The sequence below is a fragment of the Myxocyprinus asiaticus genome, chromosome 39 (assembly GCF_019703515.2).
Source record: "Myxocyprinus asiaticus isolate MX2 ecotype Aquarium Trade chromosome 39, UBuf_Myxa_2, whole genome shotgun sequence".
Lineage (NCBI taxonomy): Eukaryota > Metazoa > Chordata > Actinopteri > Cypriniformes > Catostomidae > Myxocyprinus > Myxocyprinus asiaticus.
Genome location: NC_059382.1, coordinates 9,682,548 through 9,703,500, shown reverse-complemented (window position 1 = coordinate 9,703,500; position 20,953 = coordinate 9,682,548). Strand labels below are relative to the sequence as shown.

Sequence of the window (20,953 nt, the reverse complement as noted above, 5' to 3'; positions counted from 1 at the left end):
GTTAGAGACACGATGTATATGGGCTGATGGGGCACGTTTCCATAAAGTCACATATTTCTCTTCATGCCCTCGCTTCAATTTAGAACATGATTAATCCATTTAAAATAACCAAATATGCATCGAAATGAGGATATAAATATGGATGTTGTCAGTCAGTGATTGTTTATATTTCACCTCTAGAGGCTGCTGTAGAACCAATTTGTTCCATCGTTGGCAACAGTGGAACAAGTAGGAATAATAATAATAATAATAATAATAATAAAACTGCAACATTTGACATAGATTTTTGCAGATAACTGATAGTTCCAAAAAGCTACTATTGGCACCAATTAATTGGTAAAACCGGTTTATTGGTCTACCTCTATCTTGGATGTTTGTATAATACAGCCTCAGATAGCTTTTCTAGAACTCACCGTCACAGCTGCTGTTTGTGCACTATAGTCATTGGTTACAGCCAGTTCAGAGGTCACTGAAGTTGTGGACAGGGCTTTCCAGATGAGCAGACAAGCCGGAGAGAGAACAGGGTCTCTGGGCCCTGATTCTACTGTGAAGAGAACCGCAGAGCCCTCTGGGTCAGCGGACAACAACTGATTGACAAAATTCCCTCTGTAGAACGTCTTCAGACCGGTCGGATCCATGTGAAACACTGATGGACTGTCGGTTGACTGAAATCAAAAGCATCATTATGTGCAGTTCGCCCAAAAATAAATTTTCTGTCATTAACTCACCCTCATGTTGTTCCAAGCCCGTATGACTTACTTTTCTCTGTGGAACACAAACAGGCAGGATGTTAGCCCCAGTCACATTCACTGTCATTGAATCTTTTTTTTTTTTTCAAGTGAATGGTGACTGAGGCTGTCATTCTGCCTAACATGTCCTCCTGTGTTCCACAGAAGAAAGAACATCCTACAGGTTTGGAACAACCTGAGTGTGAGTCAGTGATGACAGAATTTTCATTTTTGGGTAACTATCCTTTTAGTACTTTGCATATACAGCCACGATTCCAAAAAAGTTGGGACAGTATGAAAAATGCTAATAAAACAAAAAGGAGTGATTTGTAAATTATATTTACCCTTTCCACATTATGTGTTTTACCTTTTGAATTTCATAGTTTTTTTTAAAAAAATGTACAGTAATTTCAAATCAGATGATTGCAACACGCTCCAGAAAAGTTGAGACGGGGCAATTTAAGACTAATAACAATTTGACGAGTTGAAATAACAAGGCGATGTGAAACAGGAGATGTTAAACAGGTGAGGCAATTGTGTCATAGTACTGTATACTGTATAAGGAGCCTCAAAAAACAGCCTAGTCCTTCAAGAACAAGGATCGTTCAAGACTTGTAAATTTGCCAACAGATGCTTCAGCAAATAATCCAGCACTTTGGGAACAATATTCCCCAAAGACAAATTGGAAGGATTTTGGGCATTTCACCCTCTACAGTGCACAATATAGTTAAAAGATTCAAGGAATATGGTCAAATCTCTGTGCGTAAAGGGCAAGACGAAAACCATTTCTGAATGCGTGTGATCTCTGATCCCTCAGACGTCGTTCATCTGTCATGGATATCATGAACATGGGTTTGGGATTACTTCAGTAAACCTTTGTTAGTCAACACCACTCACCGCTGCATCCACAGATGCAAGTTAAGACTTTACTATGCAAAGCAGAAACTCTACATCAACACTGTCCAGTAGCGCTGCCGACTTCTCTGGGCTCGGTCTCATCTTAGATGAAAAGTAGAACAGTGGAACTGTGTTTTTTGGTCCGATGAGTCCACATTTCAAATAGTTTTTGAAAAACAAAGCCATCGTGTTATCCGGGCCAAAGAGGAAAAGGACCATCCAAGCTGTTATTAGCATCAGGTCTAAAAACCAGTGTCTGTATGGGCCAGGGGTGTGTCAGTTCCCATGGCATGGGTAACTCTCACACCTGTGAGAACACCATGAATGCAGACAGATATGTACAAATTTGGAGCAACATATACTGCCATCTAGCACTGTCTTTCACAGGGACATCTACCACTTGCAGTGCTAGCTTTGTTTGACTGCTGTTGACCTGAAATGAATTTGCTGTACATAATGATGTGTCTAGCTAAATTGTTTCCAATACTTAAAAAGTCTAAGTACACATAATGATTAAGAATGAACAGTGTGTGTAAACACTTAACTCCTACTTGGAAGTCAGGGTCAGTTTGACCCTTTTTGTTATTTAAAACTGATACACATAAACTTCACATCAACTTTTTGGCCTGAAAATTTGTCACAATATTACTAGCTCAGTATAAATCCAATGTAAGTTAATGGAAACAAATGGGGAATATGGGATCAAATGTGTGTGTCTGTAGTTCAAGCAAGACCTGACCTGCACACACGCACGCACGCACGCACGCACGCACACACGCACGCACACACGCACACACGCACGCACACACGCACGCACACACACACACACACACACACACTAATGCAAATTTGGAGCATTTACTGTATAATAATTAGTTTTAATTAGTAAATTTGACATTTGTAAATTAGTGAAAGATTAGTTATTGATGATAAAATAGATGAAAAAATTTGCAAATTGTGACTGTTGAACTTAAATTAACCAGCAGGATCAATTTGACCTTCAAAGTGCAACAGTGGTATTTAATTTCCAAGAACAAGGAAGGGTTAAAGATAAAAAATGTACTCAGTTTGTAACAAGTGATGATAAATAGTATAGAGAAACACATTTTAAACAAATTTCAAACAGATCACAGTGGAAAATACAACTTTGTTTTCTTACTACTGTATGTCTTGAGAAATTTTGAGGTAATGTAGCATTAAGAAAACAGCTCATACAGTCTAAATAATTGTGTGTTTGGGAGTCAGGTTTTGCCTACATTGTGGGCAAAACAACTTAATAAACATACTAAAAACAGTCTGAATTAAAATCTAAAAATGCACAGACCTTGAGGAAGCAGATAACCTCAGTGCTGACTGTACAAATCTGACATGAGCCATCAAAAAGAGTCAGTATTTTTGCATTGCTGAAGCTGTGTCCATCATTAGAAACCTAGCAAAAAATAAAAAAGTGATATTTTATACCATTTCATAAGATTCATAAATAATTTTGAATACACTTAATTTTTATGTAATAGTATTAATCAATTACAAAGTAAAGAGTGACCAATGCACTTTGATTTGCCAGCGTGAGACTGGTGGGTGTGGAGCTGTGAAGGATTATGAGTCGTCTACAGGAAGTTGGCACTCCATTGAAGAGCTTTGAAAGGAAGCAGGCACTAACCGAGCATCATCCAAAAACCATTCACCATCTGCTATCTATGCAGACAGAACAATAATTACACCCATACACGAATGTACACACCTAATGTGAGAATTGAATGTTTATCACCTTTTCCTTCGCAACTTCACATCTGAGCTGGTACGATTTTTTGAAGCTTTGACCGAGAACCCTAACAGAGGAGCAGACGCCATAACGAACATCACACTGCCCTCCGTTCTCCAATTCTGTGATCTCTAGAGTCTCATCTGTGTAAGGAAAACAGATTAACTGTCAAACATGATGAAGATGAATGAAATGTCAACTGGTCATGTTGTTTCCATTCACTAATGTATGTTTGATAGCATTTTGCATGCTGTGATATCCCTGCTGAAAAGACCAACCAGCATAAACAGCCTAGACCTGGATTCATGCTGTTCCAGGCTGGTTTGGTGCGGGTCTTGCAGGTGGACCAGCATGATCTTTCTGTCTCTAAGCTGGTTGATCAGGGAAACTTGCTAAAGAAACCTGATAGGTACACCAGCATCCCATACTGGGGACTAGAGTTCGACCGACAGTTTATTTTGCAGATACAGATAACTACAGTGGTGGAAAAGGCTGATAACTGATTATTTGGCAGATAGTTTTTAATCGATTTATAGAACGTTTAAAAAATATCTTAGTATTTCCTTACTATAATGTGCAAAGTCATAGAGGCTACAAGTGTCCAAAATGAACAAAATCCCAGATGTAGTTTCTTGTGCAACCAAAATCCACACTCTACAGGCAGCTGTTATATTGTAGAACGATGCCGTTTAACTGTACAATCCTCCAGTGCTGGCCACAGAGGAACACAAAGGAATTTAAAAGAAAAACAATCTGCATACACATTTGCCTATAACCGATTTTTCCAAAAAGCACAGAGCAGCACAGATTAATCGGTAAAAACAATGTATTGGTCCACCTCTGCTCGGGACCAGAATCAAAAACACAATATATGATGGTGAGAAGCTGCTATGTTGGTATTTCAACAGGGATAGATTTTTTTTTTTGCATTTGGAAAAAAACAAAAACAAAAATCTTTTGTAAAATCCTATTCAAGACAATGAAGATTTAGAATCATTTCCAGTATTCTCTTCCATCTTTCAGACTGGGCCTATCAGACTGAATGCGTTCCTTGCGCTAAAAAAAGTCAGATACAGCGCAATGAATAAAAGAATAAACGCTGAAGTTTTTTTTAATTTGACACAGCGTCTAAAATGTAGTGCTCCTGTGCGAGACACTGAAAGCATCGCGAGACGTGGCGCAATGGTCAAGAACATCTATCTAGTGCATGTTTAAATAGAAAAACTATTGAAAAACAGTGCAGAAACACATTCAGTTGGAATGGCCCCTTTTTCTTTAGAGTAAATAAATGCACTTACCAGACACTTGACTGCAGTCATACGAGCCAAATCCTGGGAAAAAAGAACAGCCCCACTCTGTGCACTGTCCATTTCCACTACACAAGCTTAGACACCTAAAGAAAGCCAGAACTTCCTGGTGCTCCTTCCTCCTTACAAAGTCCTCTACCACCCTCCTCTCACACTCAGTCTCCAAGAAGGGTATGGTGGTGCCCAATCAAGCCTGATCATCTTTAAGCTGTTGGTCTAGCACACACATTTCAAGAGCTTGCTCTAGCATCTCACCTAAGAGAAGTCTACAACCCAGCCCCACCGTGGAGTTTTGTAGGGTTTCTTCGCAGAGCCGCCGGGCCTCAAATTCTGTCAGGCCAGACTAGGTAGACCAAGATTGTACCAGTGGTTCATGTGAATCAGATGAAGAATGATCCTCTGGGAAATCATAAGCAGACTTCTCTAGGTCTAACTGGCTTACACTGTGGTCTACAGAAGATCTAGAGTCATGATAGCGCCCCTGACGCCTGCTCCGGCTTGCAACACATCTGTCACGGTTCTGTCACTCTGTCAGTCTGGGTTTTTGTGTGACAGGACCGTGACATCATCATCCTATGTCTGTCTTGTGTTTCGTTGTCTGTCTTTGTGTGAGCTCAAGGCTTCGGTTTGATTTCCCTGCCGTGTCCTCTTCGGTCTGTCTTGTGTTTCATGTCCGGAGCATGGTGTCTGGATCCTGACTTCCCTCTCTGGTTCGGTTTCAGTCTGTGTCGGGATCCGGACACTCATGCTCCATGTTCTGTCACGTGAGTGCATTGCACTTATGTCATCTTGGCGCATGCACTCGTGTCAATAGTTTTTGTCTGTCTCTCACGAACACGGGTGCACCTCATGATGCACCGAGTTGCACTGCACACCCGGGTCGTGATCTGTCTCACGTTGTGCTGAGGTTCGTCGGTTCGATCTGAGGTGTCAGGTTGTGTGTGGCCGAACTCTCACAAATGTGTCTTGTCTCGTTTTGTCACCTGTTAAGTGCATCGCGTGCCATTTGCCTCGCAATGTACACTCAGGCTTTTTCTAGTGTGGGAGTGCTTGGCATTGCTTTGTTTGCCGTTGCTACGCATTCTCTCGTCTTGTCTGTTGGTTGGCATGAGCGTATATTGCCTTATTGTCTTGGCGATGTAAGCTCATGCCATTCGGGTGTTTGTGTCTTGTGAGAGCACGTGGCTTTGTTTTGTTTCTGTATTGCCGCATGTCTCTCAGTCTTGCATCATACCCTGCCTCCTTGTTTGCCTATTATTAGTTAATTAGTCACACCTGCCCTGTCTGTTAACCTGTTTGATTTCTCTCCCTATTGTAGTCTCCTCGTGTGTGCTGTCCTGTGCCAGTTCGTCTTGTTTCATGTTCATATCGGTCTCGCCTGTAGTTCCCATCCCTACTCGGTATGGTCATTCTTGTGTCCAGTACATCTACCCCAGCCCAGCTTCAGAGGGAGCCTGCCTGGATTATTTATGTTTGATTTTGCCTTTTTGGTTTAATAAATCCTTTTTGGTTCTCTCACTCTGCGTTTGTGTCATGATTCTCTGCAACCTTGACAACATCTTTGTGTTTGTGATCTTTTGGGTTTTATAACACACCTTTGAGTTTGGGGTCTATGTGGTTTCACAACACGTCACTGAGTTTGGGGTCTCTGAGTGCTTGATCTGCTCCACTGAGCTGGACGGTGGTGGGTGGGCCTGCCAGGAGGGATGAATGACTCTCTATGAAGTTGCCCAGATCTCATGTTCTTGGCGGTCACCTCCAGCGTTGGGATGAAGGATGGTAATCAGAAATGGGTAAAGGCAGTACAGTTTGAGGAAAGGGTGGATTGGGAAAGTGCTCCGGTAGGCAACTGGTGTTTTTTTGTTGTCAATGGCAGTACTGGTGGAGACTGGCAGAGGAACTTTTTCATCGATGGGGATCTTGTCAAACAAACTGGTACTCGGTGCCAACTTGGTGTAAAGGAAACATAAAAACCACAAGATAATTATTAGCGCTGCTTGCTTCCTAAGGCAAGCACAGTGAGGTACAATGTACAGGCGCAAGCAACACTCATATTTACTTAAGACAATATAATAATAATAATAATAATAATAATAATAATAATAATAATAACGAAAAAAGTTATATTATTGTTTCATCTACAAATGCGCATTTCTCAGACTCATTTTACAAAAGAAAAATCAGGAAACAAAAGGGCAAAGGAAATAAAGCATGTAGAAAACATGTAAACAAAAGGATAAAGGGAATAAAGCTTGTAAACAAATGTGTAAACAAAAGACAAAAAGGGACTGAAGCATGTAAACAAAATGGCAAAGAAAATAAAGCATCTAAACAAATGGCAAAATTAAATAAAGCATATAAAGAAACATGTAAACAAAAAGGCAAACTTGATAAAGCATGTAAACAAATGTGTACACAAAATAAAAAAAATTAATTATCCATGTAAACAAGTAAACAAAAGGGCAAAGGAAATAAAGCATGTAAATAAAAGGACACATTAAATAAAGCATAAAAATAAACATGTAAACAAAAAGGCAAATTAAATAAAGCATGTAACCAAGCATGTAAACAAAAATGCAAAGGAAATTTAGCATGTAAACAAAAGGGCAAATTAAATAAAGCATATAAACAAACATGTAAACAAAAAATCAAAGGAACAAAGTATGTAAACAAACGAGTAAATGAAAGGGAAAATGATATTGAACATGTAATCAAACATGCAAACAAAAGGGCAAACGAAGTAAAACAAAGACAAAAACACACAGAACAAAGAATAACACAGCAGGCAACTAGTGCAATACTAAAAATCTAGTGAGACGTCCTATGCTACCAAATTCACTTTTAAAAAAGTGGGTTAGGGTTTATTATCAAATTAAACAATGATATTTGTAATTAAATATTTGACTTTCCTACAGTTCTTCTTCAACATTCTCCATCTTCTCAGCATTTAACAAAATGTTGAGTCTCACCACCATGCATTGATAAAAGAGGTGCTGTCCTCCACAGTCTCTCCGCCCATCTGTGTGGTAGTCATTGATTGGCTGTCCATTAAAAGTTCCACAAAGGCCTTCAGTGTGGCCTCAGTCGGAGCCCGGGGCCCTTACAGTCAGTCTCATTCCCCAGTCAGCCACGTCCGCACGCATATATACCCCCGACGAGAATGTAACCTGCCAAGTAAAAAGCACAAGCTTCTATAAATTGTCATATGTAGACTAAACTGCATGTAAAAACAGTAAACTGTAACTTCAATATCATCTTGCAAGTTCAAGAGCATGTTCAACATGTTTTAAAGCAAACAACAACGTCTTCCGATTCAATAAACACATTAGGTTTGAAAAGTAAGGCCATGTTTCTTCATACTTCACAAGCGTTGTTTTAAAATGCATTAAAGGTACAGTATATAATATTACTCACAGTGACTTTCCGGCCCTGGTAGGACACTGTGATGCTGATTCCACTCTTTACCAGGTCTCTTTTCTTCACAGAGAAGCATGGCTTCGTCTCTCCTGGCAGACTTTTACACATGTCAAATGTGATATCCTCACCCCCATCCCTGGCAGCAAAGCCAGGCACACGAGGTTGGGTGCGTAGTCATGCCAGCACATTCCCACTATCGTACATGCACCTCGAATGGTTGCAACGTGCTCCTGTACAGCACAAAGGTCCCAATCTGGAAATTATCATATCTCCTGTGAACAAACACAAAATTTATGCTTGATTCACAATGCATTTGCATTTGAAATGAAAGATGTCACAACACTAAGATAGAATATTTAACATGATACATTTTATTGGTAAGAATTACTTCACTACAGCATAATTGTAAAGCTTATACCTGCCATCAGATGTGATGATGTGAGGGTCGGCAAGAGTAACAGTGGGCAGAAAGAACATCCTTTACAACAACCTGGGAGAAAATTCATACAGATGTATATGCAGTCAAATACAGTGGATTCCAAAAGTCTGAAACCACACTGAAAATTTGGGACTCAAAAACAGGATAATTTGAACTTGGATATTAACAAAAAGCTTTAGGATTTTGAAAACCTAAGAAACATTATGATGCATCGAGAAATATTTAAAATTCTGCACTCTATACATATATGCATTATCAGTGTATTGATATACACTGTATATTGAAATTGATTTTGATATTGATGTATTGAAATAATTGAGGTGTGTACCTGTTCCACAAGAAGTTGCCGCTGATTATGGGTTTGACATGTATTTCTGTGCTTCTGTCTCTGTCCTTCCATATGTCAGTGACTGCTCTGTAATGTACAAAAGCCTGGCCACATACTCCATTATGACATGAGGTTTGAAACAGCTCAACTTCACAGGAGGACAAGACTTAATCGACTGCAAGGTCCTCCTCACCTGTCATTGGAGACAAATGGGATACTTTTCATTAATGGGTGGCATAATGTAGCTGTGTTTTACAGCTTATTACCAATGAATGGTATTGTTACAAATGTTCTGATGAGCAACAATCTACAATATTTTCATGGCAGAGATGGACATTTCTACTGCAGATGACTTTTTAGGGGCTTCTTCTTCTTTTTTATTTTTTTTTAAATTAAAAGAATAGTTCACCCAAAAATGAAAATGTTGTCATAGATTCTGTCTCTCACCTTCATGTTGTTTCCAAACCGTATGACATTCTTTCTTCAGTTGAACACCAAAAGAGATTTTCCATACAATGGATTCACAAAAATGTTCTTAAGAAAAAAAAAGTTTTTTTTTTTTTTTTAGGATAAGAAGTTTTTAGGATAAATGATAGGAAGTTTGTAAGAATGTTTAAAAGTGCAATTCTTTAAAAATTCTTAAGACGTTCTTAAATATTCTCTTAAGAACGTTTTAATTTTCTTTCTTAAAAGGATAATTCACCCAAAAAGGAAAATTCTCTCATCATTTACCCTCATGCCTTCCCAGATGTGCATGACTTTCTTTCATCTGCAGAACAAAAATGAAGATTTTTAGAGAAATATCTCAGCTCTGTTGGTCCACACAATGCAAGTGAATGGTGACCAGAACTCAGAAGGTCAAAAAAGGACATAAAGTGAGCATAAGAGTAATCCATATGACTCCAGTGGTTAAATCCATGTCTTCTGAAGCGATATGATAGGTATGGGTGAGAAACAGGTCGATATTTAAGTTCTTTTTTACTACAATCTCAACCTTTGGCCAGCCCCAACCAGTAGATTGTTGAATGTGAAAGAGAAAATCACAGAGGTTTTTCAATTGCTTACACTTATAAAAGTGAATGTCCATAAAATTTGTGGGAATAAGCATGATGGATGTCTTTAAAAACATCAGCATCAGTATACAAACCCTTCTCAATAACCAAATAATACAATCGGCTCCTGTTGTGCACAAGGTGTGTGGTAACTTCTATGAGCATTATATTGGGAATAACACTTAATGTTATGGTCATGTGATATGCAAAATTTATCTTCCTTTCATCTCTATGTCAATCTGGTCCAACGGAGAATCTTTTCAGCTGCTACAGGCTGAATAGAAAACCGGATGGCAATATTGTCTGTGGGTTATTGACCCAACATCCAAGAGCTTTTTTGTATCAACATCAAGATTTTAGGTGAAAATGTATATGAATGTATAAGTGTATATTTTAAGTGCTTGGATGTTCTTTTTATTTTTATTTTATTTTTTCAATTTTTTAATCACCCATCTGTTAAACTGTTTTCTATCGAGGGCGCAGCACTCCTTTGCAAAGATGTGAATAACATTCATGAAGATTGAGCACTGGTGCAACACCATCTGTTTCTCTGCAAAGGGTGTTGACACTGTGTATGAAATCATTCAATTCTTATTTGTTTAGTGAATGATGCTCATTAGGCACAACTGAAACCACAACATATTCTCAATGTTTATACTTTGATTTTGATGAAACAACTGTGACACCTCATGAAACAACAGATTGTAAAACAATCATCATTGGCAAGGCTTTTACATGATCTCAAGGTGTGATTAGAAATCGAAATAGCACAATATCTAAATGTTTCGAATGTATAAAATAGAACTGAAGTGTTTGGTAACAGGAAATTAGAAGCTTTAAGTTGTAGTAGAACTTGTAGACATTACTACAGTTGACTGCAGCCAGGGTTGGACTGGCCGTTGGGAGCATTGGGCGTTTTTCCGGTGGGCCACTGGGAAATTTGGGCCAGCCCGTCCAAGAGGTGATATAGGCGGCCGCCCTGGCCTCCAACATGCCCGCGAGGACCCCATTATAGAGTGAATATTCAAAAGACTATGTAACGTCTAACTAACACACTGACTAATACTTTGGAATCTGAACTGGCTTTAATTTTGAATTTACTTACACATTTTAGCATATTTCCGTGTATGCACAGTATCACCGTACCTCGCTTGGACCTAATTATTTGACATACAAATCACAATAATTGTGACAACCAAAGACAACATATTAAGTATAAGATGAGCTCTGAATAATCACAAAATGACAAATAACTGCAAGTTACAACAAACACAATAACAGCAGTATATATAAATTCTGCAAACAGTAAAGCTATGAGCAGTACATAGTCATTTGCATCATTTATTCATACCGCAGGGAGCTGAAGTGCAGCTTGCTGAATAATGCTCACGCCTGATAAAAATGCAGAAAATAAGTCATGAAAAATATATATTTGTGGCTATTTGAGTCTTTGAGGCTTACTTTGTTTAAAGAATAGCAGAAACACTGTTTGTCAAAGCACAGGGCTTTTCACTTTTTCTCAAGAATAATGTGATGAAGGAATTAAAACACTGCAGGTATAAAGATTCAACAAACTCACATAGAGTGAAAATATGAGCAATTAATCTGCAAAATATCTGCAAAGTTCTACATTATGGATAATATCTGCTTTATGAGGTATGTTTATTTATTTATTTGTACATATATTTATATTTGTTTATATTTATATATGGACATATTCTGGCCAACTTTGTTTTCATAGATTTTTTAAAAAATATACATTTACAGTTATGTGAGTAATTGTCATGAAATTATAAGCATTGTCATCAGTGTCCTGCTGTGTGATACTTTCTTCATCTAACTATTTTAAACAACATTTTATGATCTTGTATAGCTATATATACATATATAATATATTATTATTATACTTGTTGTTTCCATAACCTCATATTAACTAAGACAATAGTTTATTTGCACTTCTAGAAAGAACTTGAAAGGTGATTAAGATCTTTAAAATCTTGTCACAGCACGTAAAATACACACTTTCCCTTGTACTTTCATGTTCATTTTAACCTAACATCTGTATGTTAGGAAAAAAGTTTTCAGACATGTTATCTGTCTGATCTATAAAGTACTTATTTTTAGTTCTTTCTCTAAAAAAATCCACTCATCACATTTACAGTAGTTTTATATGTTTTAAAGTTATGACCATTTTTGCACTGTGGGGCCCGTTGTCATGACTAGCAATCAATAGAAATGTCTTTTTTTTTTTTTTTTTTTTTTCAAACACAAAATTTTGAAATTGAGCCGGAAAATGAAATCACTGAGCCGGTGTGTTATGGTGTGGTGTGTTGCGGGCCGGGTTTGGTGGACCGCTCTGGGCCAGAAAGTCCAGGGCCACTTTTTAGTCCCAGTACACCCCTGATTGCAGCTCCAGAAGGTTGGTAATTGTCACCTGTAAGACTATTTGAATGTACATTATAAGTCTTATAATGTAAGGTATGTCATTGAATTATATTTTTCAACAATTCAACAGGCCATCGTCAATTATTACTTATTTATATGTTAATTTGGCCATATTTCAGATTTCTGTATTTCCACCTATATCACTTGAAATGATGACTTGTGGTTCTTGTAAGATTGGTAAATATATGGTAAATACACATGTTCTCTATTGTTCAAACATGTTCTTGTGCACCTCCAGTGCAATCAGCTGTTTATAAATGTCTTCCTAACAACTGAACATCTGACTTAATATTCACAATATCTCTGCGTTCTCTGTTTTCTTCATTTACTCCCACCCCCCAATTCCTATCTTGAATCCAGGGATAATTTTGCACCAAGTTACAGAGAATTATTGCTTCCCTATGACTGCCACCTATTACAGAATATTATAACAGATTATGCTTTGCCCTAAGTAATTTTTTTAGATATTTAATAGAATTAAATTTTATATTGGAAATAAAATATATGGAAATAAAAGTTAAAAGAAATAGAGAGAGAGAGAGAGAGAGAGAGAGAGAGAGAGAGAGAGAGAGAGATGAATAAGCTGTTTGCTGCCCTCTGTTGGTTTAGATTTGAAAGTACAATTTGACCTTTATGCATCATTTTAGTACAAAACACAAATTAAACTTACAACATACAAGAGCATGAATGAATTAATGCAATTAATGCAATTGTGAATTTAAAATGCAATGCAGTCTAAAAAGTTCAAATGCAAAATGCCTTTAGAAAGAATAAAAGATACATCTGTTTTCACACACACACACACACACACACACACACACACACACACACACACACACACACACACACACACACACACATATGGTAAGGGTGATTTATATTAATTAATTGATAAAGTTATAAAGATTGAAGATATAACTCAGGCATCCCATGCAATTAAAAAGAGCTGGTAGGTTTCCCATACTTAAAGTGGTTTAATTCATTGTTTGATGGTTGCTAAGGTGTCTCTTTGTTTCCTCAACAATGTCCCTACTGTGCTCTGTCCACATGTAGAGATTTTGAATGAGAACTTGAAACTCTGGCTGCCTGGCAACCTCTTTTTGTTGTATCCCATGCTCCATGCTGAGATGGTGTAATTTTTTTGTTTAAACACAGATTTGAACTCTTCGCTGTTTTTTAGCCACGACTGATTGACAGGCCACTGGGCTGTAAGAAAGGTAGGTTTGCATTGCTTTTAAGTGCTCACACCTTAGAAATGTCGGGTTACTTGTAATTATATTTAGTGGTTACACTGTAACCCTAACATGCATAGAAAGTCAGCATCCTGTCCTTACTTTTGCGTATATATTGGCTTTACTTACTTTACAGCAATAACATGAAATAGCTGTTCCACTGAAAATATTATGCATTGTAGAGTATGCTATACCAAATTGTTTGGTCTCAGATTATTTCTCAGGACATAGGATGCAGCTGATTCACAATGAATCCACTCGAGTCTGTTCAATTCAGAAGAAAACTGCTCTTCTCTGCCACTAAAAACTTGATCTCAAGTCGTAGTTGTGGACTCATCCCACCACAACCAGCGGTTCAACCTGATCCATGGAACATAAAAGCCCCTGACTTCACCCCCAAGTTGTACAGATCTTTGAGTTTACCACGGATCAAGAGAAAAAACCTGCACCTTTTTAAAACAAAAAGTAGTTTGGATGAAGAATCCTTCATCTTGGAAAAGGTTAATAAAGTGGCTCCTTCAATGTTGCCTGGACTTGAACAGAAGAGACATAAAACACACCCATTTACTGCATGCTACAAACCACCCGGCTCAACAGAGTCAAAGCTGCAGTTTGTGAGAACAGGAAAGTACCCCATGGGGCCTTACAAAAATCCAAAGCCTCACAACTTTAGACCTGTAAGTTTCTAATAACATAATTGCTCATATTATCTGCATTGCACTATATAGTCACTAGATGACAGCCTTCATTGGAAATGCACATACCTCTTATCCAACTGCAGTGTGCTGAGGGCATGCATGATATGGTGACCTCTTTGGAAAAGGGCCCAGGATGTTTGATCTTTAAGTCACAGTACCTTAGACCAGGTAAATTTGCAGTTTTCATTATGTACTAAAAAGTAAAAGCAGTGGAGGCTCACTGACAGGAAGTGGACATGTCAATGATTTTTCCAACAATAACATTTACACTATTGGTTAACTTTGAAAATTCAGTTGGCACAAACAGTGTTGCATATAGTGCCACTGCAAGCACTATATGCAAGCAAGCATCAATTTTATAATACATAATATGAAAAAAAAGAAAAAGAAAAAAAAAACATATTTTAATCAGTATTTGTGTCTTCTAAATACATCTAAACACCCAAATCAAGATACATTTAGTAGACAAGCAAAATTGCATATGATATTAAGATTCGTTTTCAAGAATATATTTTTAACATTGTTTGTTTTCCTTACCCCATTAACAATTTTTTTTTTCTTGTTTTAAGCATTAATCTAATACAATTATGTGTATGTTATCTTAGTAAATCTATTGGTTTAAGGATATTTCAAATTTTTTACTAGAAAGCAAGCCAAAAAAAAAAAAAAAAAAAAAAAAAAAAAAAAAAACTGAGTAAGTCTTTGTTTGCAATATATTCATTTTATGTGCATTTAGAGAACAAAGGTCAGCTACAACATGGATTTGAAATCACCAGGTAGAATGACAATGTATCACTTTTTTGTTTTGTTTCCACAGCCACTAAGAGCCAACCTGACCCGAACCTTTCTGAGCGAGACAATGTAAATAAAATTGACACTTTCAAACCCACAGAGCTTAAATGGGACCCAAGGTTGATACTACCAAAGACGCCATGGCCAACAAAATCTGCATCTTATACAGTAAGCGTTCTGAGAAGACATATATCTAAGCTCTGCCAATGATAAAGCATTTCTTAAAAACCTTTTTGGAAAGCATTTCCCCCTCTATTGTTACAGAGACATCGGCGCAGAAGAGGAGTGTATAGTGCCTTTATGGACCGAGTTGAAGAAAAGTTGACCAACTCCTTGAGGAAATGAACCTGTTTTGACACAGAAGAAATTATTTTGTGCTGTGTCATAGCAAAAAGGCTATAGAAAGACTACTGTTCTGCCTGAACAATAATGCTTCAGGAGAGCTCCGCATGATCCAAAAGATCATTAGAACACACTAAAGAAATTGTTAGAACTACGTGTGATCAGTTAATAAATGAAGAATAAAAATAAACAAACAAATATTGGCTTTTACTAACTTGTTTTTTTTAAATTGCATATACAAATAAAGTACAAAAACTGCATAAGAGTTAGTCAACAGTATAAAAACACATTACAATCAAAATGTTTGAGAGGAAATAATAATAATAATAATAATAATAATAATAATAATAATAATAATAATAAATTATATTAAATAAATGTAATAAACAGGAAAGTATTCTCTGGGGCCAGAAAAATAAGAACATAAAGACATGCTTATTCGAGAAATAAAACAAGGACATTATGCCTTAGAAATTTGCTATTCTTTACATTGTTTATAAATTTAGGCTAAGAGATGGTGCGGTATGATTAAAAAAAAAAAAAAAAAAACAAAAAACGTTCTTATGTATTAAGTATTTATAATGCTAAATGAAACAGTAAGTTGTGTTTTTATAGCCTCATCTTTACAAAGCAGTACAAATTACTACTGTTGTTTATTTATTTTCATTTTGAGCTCATGCCCTCCATTGACCAATCATTTTAAAGATAAACAAATGAGCTGCTGCTTGTGTTCGTGCGTGCAGGCAGGCTCGCGCTTGGGTGACCAGTGAGCAGAATGAATGATCATGAAGTCTAGCTGAAGTCTAACTGGAAAGTTGAGTGAGCGACAACGGTAAGAAAAAAAAGCAAGTTTCGCTAATTCAGTGTATCAGCCTAAGGCGTGGGCTGCGGTTCACACGCTTAAACATTCACCGATTTCCACGATAGCTGCCGTTATGTTAGTTTACTACAAATGTAAACAGATAAAGTGAGTAATCATAGCTTTGCGTGGTATCCTTCTGAAGTCTCAATTCAACAAGTGGACGCTAGTGACTTACAGAGAAATTACACGCCCTTGGTGCGTCAGTAGTAATTACTGATCTCGCTTGATGCAATATCACTTTTATTGTCATCACTGTTAGACCACTCCATATCTCTGTTCCTCGGAAATATTGCGTCATTGAACTATGCCCGCTTTCTAAAAGGTTTGTTCGGTTTTATTATTATTTTTTTTTAATCACTATGCTTTGTTGGGGTCTTACCGCTTCAGTACTTTAATGATTAGGTTACATATATTTACTTGACTGATCTAAATGCAAATGCTTACTTGCTTGAAATGATTTTTGTAGACAAGTACACGTATGACACATGCATGCATGCTTTCATACATATGCCTATGTATTATTTTCTTTACAAAACTAAACATTTTTTAAATGGAAACAAGTGCCCAGAACACATGCAAACTCTTTCTATACTGTTTAAAAAGCGTCTCAGGTAGCACCTCATAAAGTTGGTCAAGAGAATGCCCAGATTGTGCAAATCTATGCATGAAGAGTCACTTCTTTGAAGAAGCTAAAATATAAAATAGTTTTGATTTGTTTGACACCAAACAATCTTTGGTGCATACTTAATCCCCATAATTTGTGTTATTTCATAGTTCTTCTGACGACTTTACTATTATTCTAAAATGCGTTCATGTGTCCAAAATTTTTACTGGCAGTATCTATAGCTATATATATATATATATATATTGCTTTTATAACTTTGCCTGAAAGCACAATTTAGGTGATGATGTCTCTGTTCCTTAACTTCCTAGGCAAGTATTGTGGAAATTGGACTTTGAACACATGGAACTACATTCTAAACTCGTATTACTTTCATACTTCTGAGGGAAATGGGGAATGGAATATCAGAGCAACTCAACTTTCTCTCCAGTCTTCCGTTCTTTAATTCTCTTCACATCGCTATTCTGGGTCTGGACTCTGCAGGCAAAACCACTGTGCTGTACCGTCTGCAGTTCAATGAGTTTGTCAATACTGTTCCTACCAAAGGTTTCAATGCAGAGAAAGTCAAAGTATCTGTTGGGGATTCGCAAACAGTGACGTTTCACTTCTGGGACGTTGGTGGCCAGGAGAAACTGCGTCCTCTCTGGAAGTCTTATACTCGCTGCACGGATGGTATTGTGTTTGTCGTTGACTCTCTGGACTCAGAGAGAATGGAAGAGGCTAAAACGGAGCTTTACAAAATTGCCCGCTCCTCTGAAAACCAAGGAGTGCCTGTGTTGATTATTGCTAACAAGCAGGACTTAAGACAGGCTCTGTCGCTATCACAGATAGAGACCATGCTGGCACTCAATGAACTGGGACCCACCACGCCATGGCACCTGCAGCCAACCTGTGCTATCATTGGTGATGGACTCAAAGAGGGACTAGAAAAACTTCATGACATGATCATAAAGCGAAGAAAAATGACCAAACAGCAAAAAAAGAAAAAATAGGAGGTATATGTATTTCATGAAGGAGAAAAGATACAGCAAACTGTAATTTGTATGTGCCCAAAGTTGGTTAGAACCGATGAGCACTTTAGTTTGTTTACTTTCTTGTTGTTTACCACTTTAGTTGTTTACTGTCTGTCATAGACATTTTTCCTAAAATATATAAACTTGATATAAAACTTGACATTTTTGTATTGTCACACTGAAGAATTATTCTTATTGAGAGTTTTATTTAGTGTTTATTCACAATAAAATAACTTTCTATGTTTATTCTAAATTGTCACCTGTAATACTTGCCCCAGTTGTCTACCCTAGGCTAATAGTTAGTGTGAATTTTTTTGTAGTCAGGCATGTTTCCTCATGCCATCATGTTTAAAGTGCACTCAGTAATTTTTGTTTATGTTGCAATGGCCTACTGTATGTGGCTGTCATTTTGGTTTTTAGTTACTGATACCATTGTAGATTTTAGGGATGGTATTTTCAAGTAATTTTGTAGTCACACGCTCTAACCCACAAAAAACGAGTACCCGATTACACCAAAAGAAAAAAGCACTTAAAAAAAAAAAAAAAGAGAGAATTTAAACAAACTATAATTTTCTTTTGGGGGAAAAAATGAAATGAACAATATGCATGAATAAACATGGAAAACAAAACATTTAAAAATAACAGCAAAAATATTTGCTCTCAACTGGAGTATACAGAGAAACCAATAGTGACGGCATTAGGGTAATGCACAGATATAAACTCTGAATCTACATAAAGTCTATCACTTTTTTATCATTTCGCAAGTTATTATTCAGAAAAACAAGTGGTGAAAGTTGGCTTTTTATAAAATCCGCTCTGCCGTGTTGAGATTTCATGCTTTATACACATACTGGTCTGATAAGCTCAGATTTCCTCGTATTAGTGATGTGACATTTGACACACAAGCTTCGAAGCTTGTGTCGAGAAAACGGCACATTTCACGTTGAAGCACTGTATTGGAGCTTGATTTGTTTTGGGGAAAACAATGTGATCTTTGACGTCCGAAGCTACATTCGGGTGAAAACCACGTGACTGCTTTGGTATGTGGTTCACAAGAATTTTGAAGAAGTGGTTTTTAAACACTTAAGTAAACAAAACATAAAAACATCATAAAAGCGTTGATCATGCATCCCCCAGTGGACTCAATTGTAACAGCAAGGAAAATACAGTGTAATTCAGCACTGCTCAAAGCAGGCAAATGCACAAAGGAAAATACATTTGCGGTGTTCGAGTAGTGTTTTAATACTCGAGTAGCTGTTGCAGAACAAGTAGGATTCTCCATTACTCATGCACATCCATAGTAGAAATGTGCTATTTGTTGTCAGCCATAAATAATTTATTAATTTATTATAAGTGTTCAGTAATAGGGGAGTTAATGAAAAAGTGAATAGTGCACAGCTGCATGTGCGCTCAACATGGCGGCCACTATGAGGTGACATACAGTACTTCATGTAGAATAAAACAGGTTATATTTGGCAACTGATATGAACGGAGTCTATGTCATGAAAAAGTTAGGGTATACTTCTGTTTCCTTGTTCTTTTCCGTCTCACGCACGGTTGAGTTTAGAATCCTGTTTTGACTGCTTCGTGATACTCTTTTACCTCAGTCAAGGCCAGGCACTTGCGCATATGACGAAAAAAAAAACCTTAGACTGTCCGCATGTCTAGGAACACAAGGATGCATGCTGACCGACCGCACATACTGTCCTGCTATTGATGCTGAAATCTGCTGTGTGCGAGATACACGGAAAACCGAAGTATACTTTGGCCGTACGTGGACATGATTGTAACAACCCGATCTCATGAAAAGTCATAGAAAATTTACGATTGGCTATTTCGTATGGTCTCGCACTATGTTGTTCACGTAAACTCCTAAGAATTCATCACGTGCAAATTCCCGGCTGTCTAATGTGGAAGTAAGCGCGAGTTCCGCGCACGATGTGTTAAGGACATACTTATTAATATTATGCCCTTACCCAAACCCCTTTGTGGAGGTGAGGGCGTGGTCGAGCGCCCGTCTGGGGAGAGAGAAAACGGTAAGGACATCCACCTGAGATGGTAATTAGTCAGAATTCATCTCAGGTGGATTTCCTTACCGCTTTCTCTCTCCCCAGATGGGCGCTCGACCATGCCCTCACCTCCACACCCTTATCTAAACTTAACCAATCAGTAGTGAATGTAAACATGATAGGAAGCTGTTGTGAGTGACAGAAGCAAGTAATTGTCGCGTATTAGATGGAAATGATGTCCAGCGACGTCATTGGATGTAGTGAAAGTCGTACGAATTCATACGAGTGCAGTTGCACGATATCATATGGATTAGCAAAATTTAGAAAAGTCGTAGGAATCCTGACGATTTCGCCATGAGTGTGTTGGATTGTAAACATTTTTCGAAAGTACTATTAATTTTGTTACGTATTAAACTTTTTTTTTAATTGGAGTAAAATCACTAAGTGCAGTTTAACTCGTGACTTCTTTATGAAAGCTTGTCTACTTGGAGCCTTGCATTAGCACATTCTTCTTAATACAGGTGAAAATGGAAAACAAATGCACCTCTGCCACCACCATACATTACATACATTATTTTGCTCCTCTGTGTTCCATAATCAATTTTGAATTTACCTCATATCTATGATATGTCCACCTTTGCAGGCATCAGAAATTTATTGAAAGGGGCCAACTAGAGGGGATTTGTGTGACTTTGGCTTTAGTTGTGGGATTGGCTGCCGTGTATCACATGCTTCCCTAAATCACACTTCAGTCTCATAAATTCAGAGCGAGTGGAACTCTTCCCCCTATTCCATTCTTGTCAGTAATGCTGAGTTGGGATGGTGACAGACTGGAAAAAATGTGCAGTGAAGTTTCCTTTCCCACACTTTATCTGGAGTAATTGTAAACTGCAGTACAGTGTCACACCTGTTGATTTGCCCACCTAGAGCACATTCTCCTTTTGGATCTACAGTAGGGATGAGCAAAAGTGCATATTTTTAAAGTCGACTAGTCATTGGGTTATCTCA

At 37.5% G+C, this 20,953-nt stretch overlaps 2 protein-coding genes and 1 pseudogene across 3 annotated transcripts; 2 read left to right on the top strand and 1 right to left on the bottom strand.

Moving 5' to 3' along the window:
* Nucleotides 1–2,613: 2,613 nt before the first annotated feature.
* On the bottom strand, nt 2,614–10,923 carry LOC127429640 (von Willebrand factor D and EGF domain-containing protein-like; annotated as a pseudogene).
* A 2,614-nt stretch (nt 10,924–13,537) lies between these two features.
* LOC127430116 (uncharacterized) lies at nt 13,538–15,964 on the top strand. The gene is made up of 5 exons (XM_051679612.1): nt 13,538–13,592; nt 13,820–14,284; nt 14,389–14,473; nt 15,123–15,265; nt 15,362–15,964. The coding sequence occupies exons 2-5, from the start codon at nt 13,856–13,858 to the stop codon at nt 15,440–15,442; spliced, it is 738 nt and encodes a 245-aa protein (XP_051535572.1). The 5' UTR covers nt 13,538–13,592; nt 13,820–13,855; the 3' UTR covers nt 15,443–15,964.
* Nucleotides 15,965–16,141: 177 nt separating this feature from the next.
* LOC127430118 (ADP-ribosylation factor-like protein 4A) lies at nt 16,142–18,182 on the top strand. Of its 2 annotated transcripts, none has more exons than XM_051679615.1 (2): nt 16,142–16,271; nt 17,235–18,182. In XM_051679615.1, the coding sequence occupies exon 2, from the start codon at nt 17,313–17,315 to the stop codon at nt 17,913–17,915; it is 603 nt and encodes a 200-aa protein (XP_051535575.1). In that variant the 5' UTR covers nt 16,142–16,271; nt 17,235–17,312; the 3' UTR covers nt 17,916–18,182. The 2 variants fall into 2 exon arrangements, with proteins under 2 accessions (XP_051535575.1, XP_051535574.1); XM_051679614.1 differs by lacking the exon at nt 16,142–16,271 and adding an exon at nt 16,284–16,623.
* The last annotated feature ends 2,771 nt before the right edge of the window (nt 18,183–20,953 follow it).

Bases quoted from the DNA above. Each gene is read 5' to 3' on its own strand.
- LOC127430116 (XM_051679612.1), top strand. From the start codon at position 13,856: ATGAATCCACTCGAGTCTGTTCAATTCAGAAGAAAACTGCTCTTCTCT. The intron at 14,285-14,388 runs GTAAGTTTCTAA...ATCCAACTGCAG, and splicing joins AGCCTCACAACTTTAGACCT to TGTGCTGAGGGCATGCATGA. The intron at 14,474-15,122 runs GTAAATTTGCAG...TTGTTTCCACAG, and splicing joins GTCACAGTACCTTAGACCAG to CCACTAAGAGCCAACCTGAC.
- LOC127430118 (XM_051679615.1), top strand. From the start codon at position 17,313: ATGGGGAATGGAATATCAGAGCAACTCAACTTTCTCTCCAGTCTTCCG.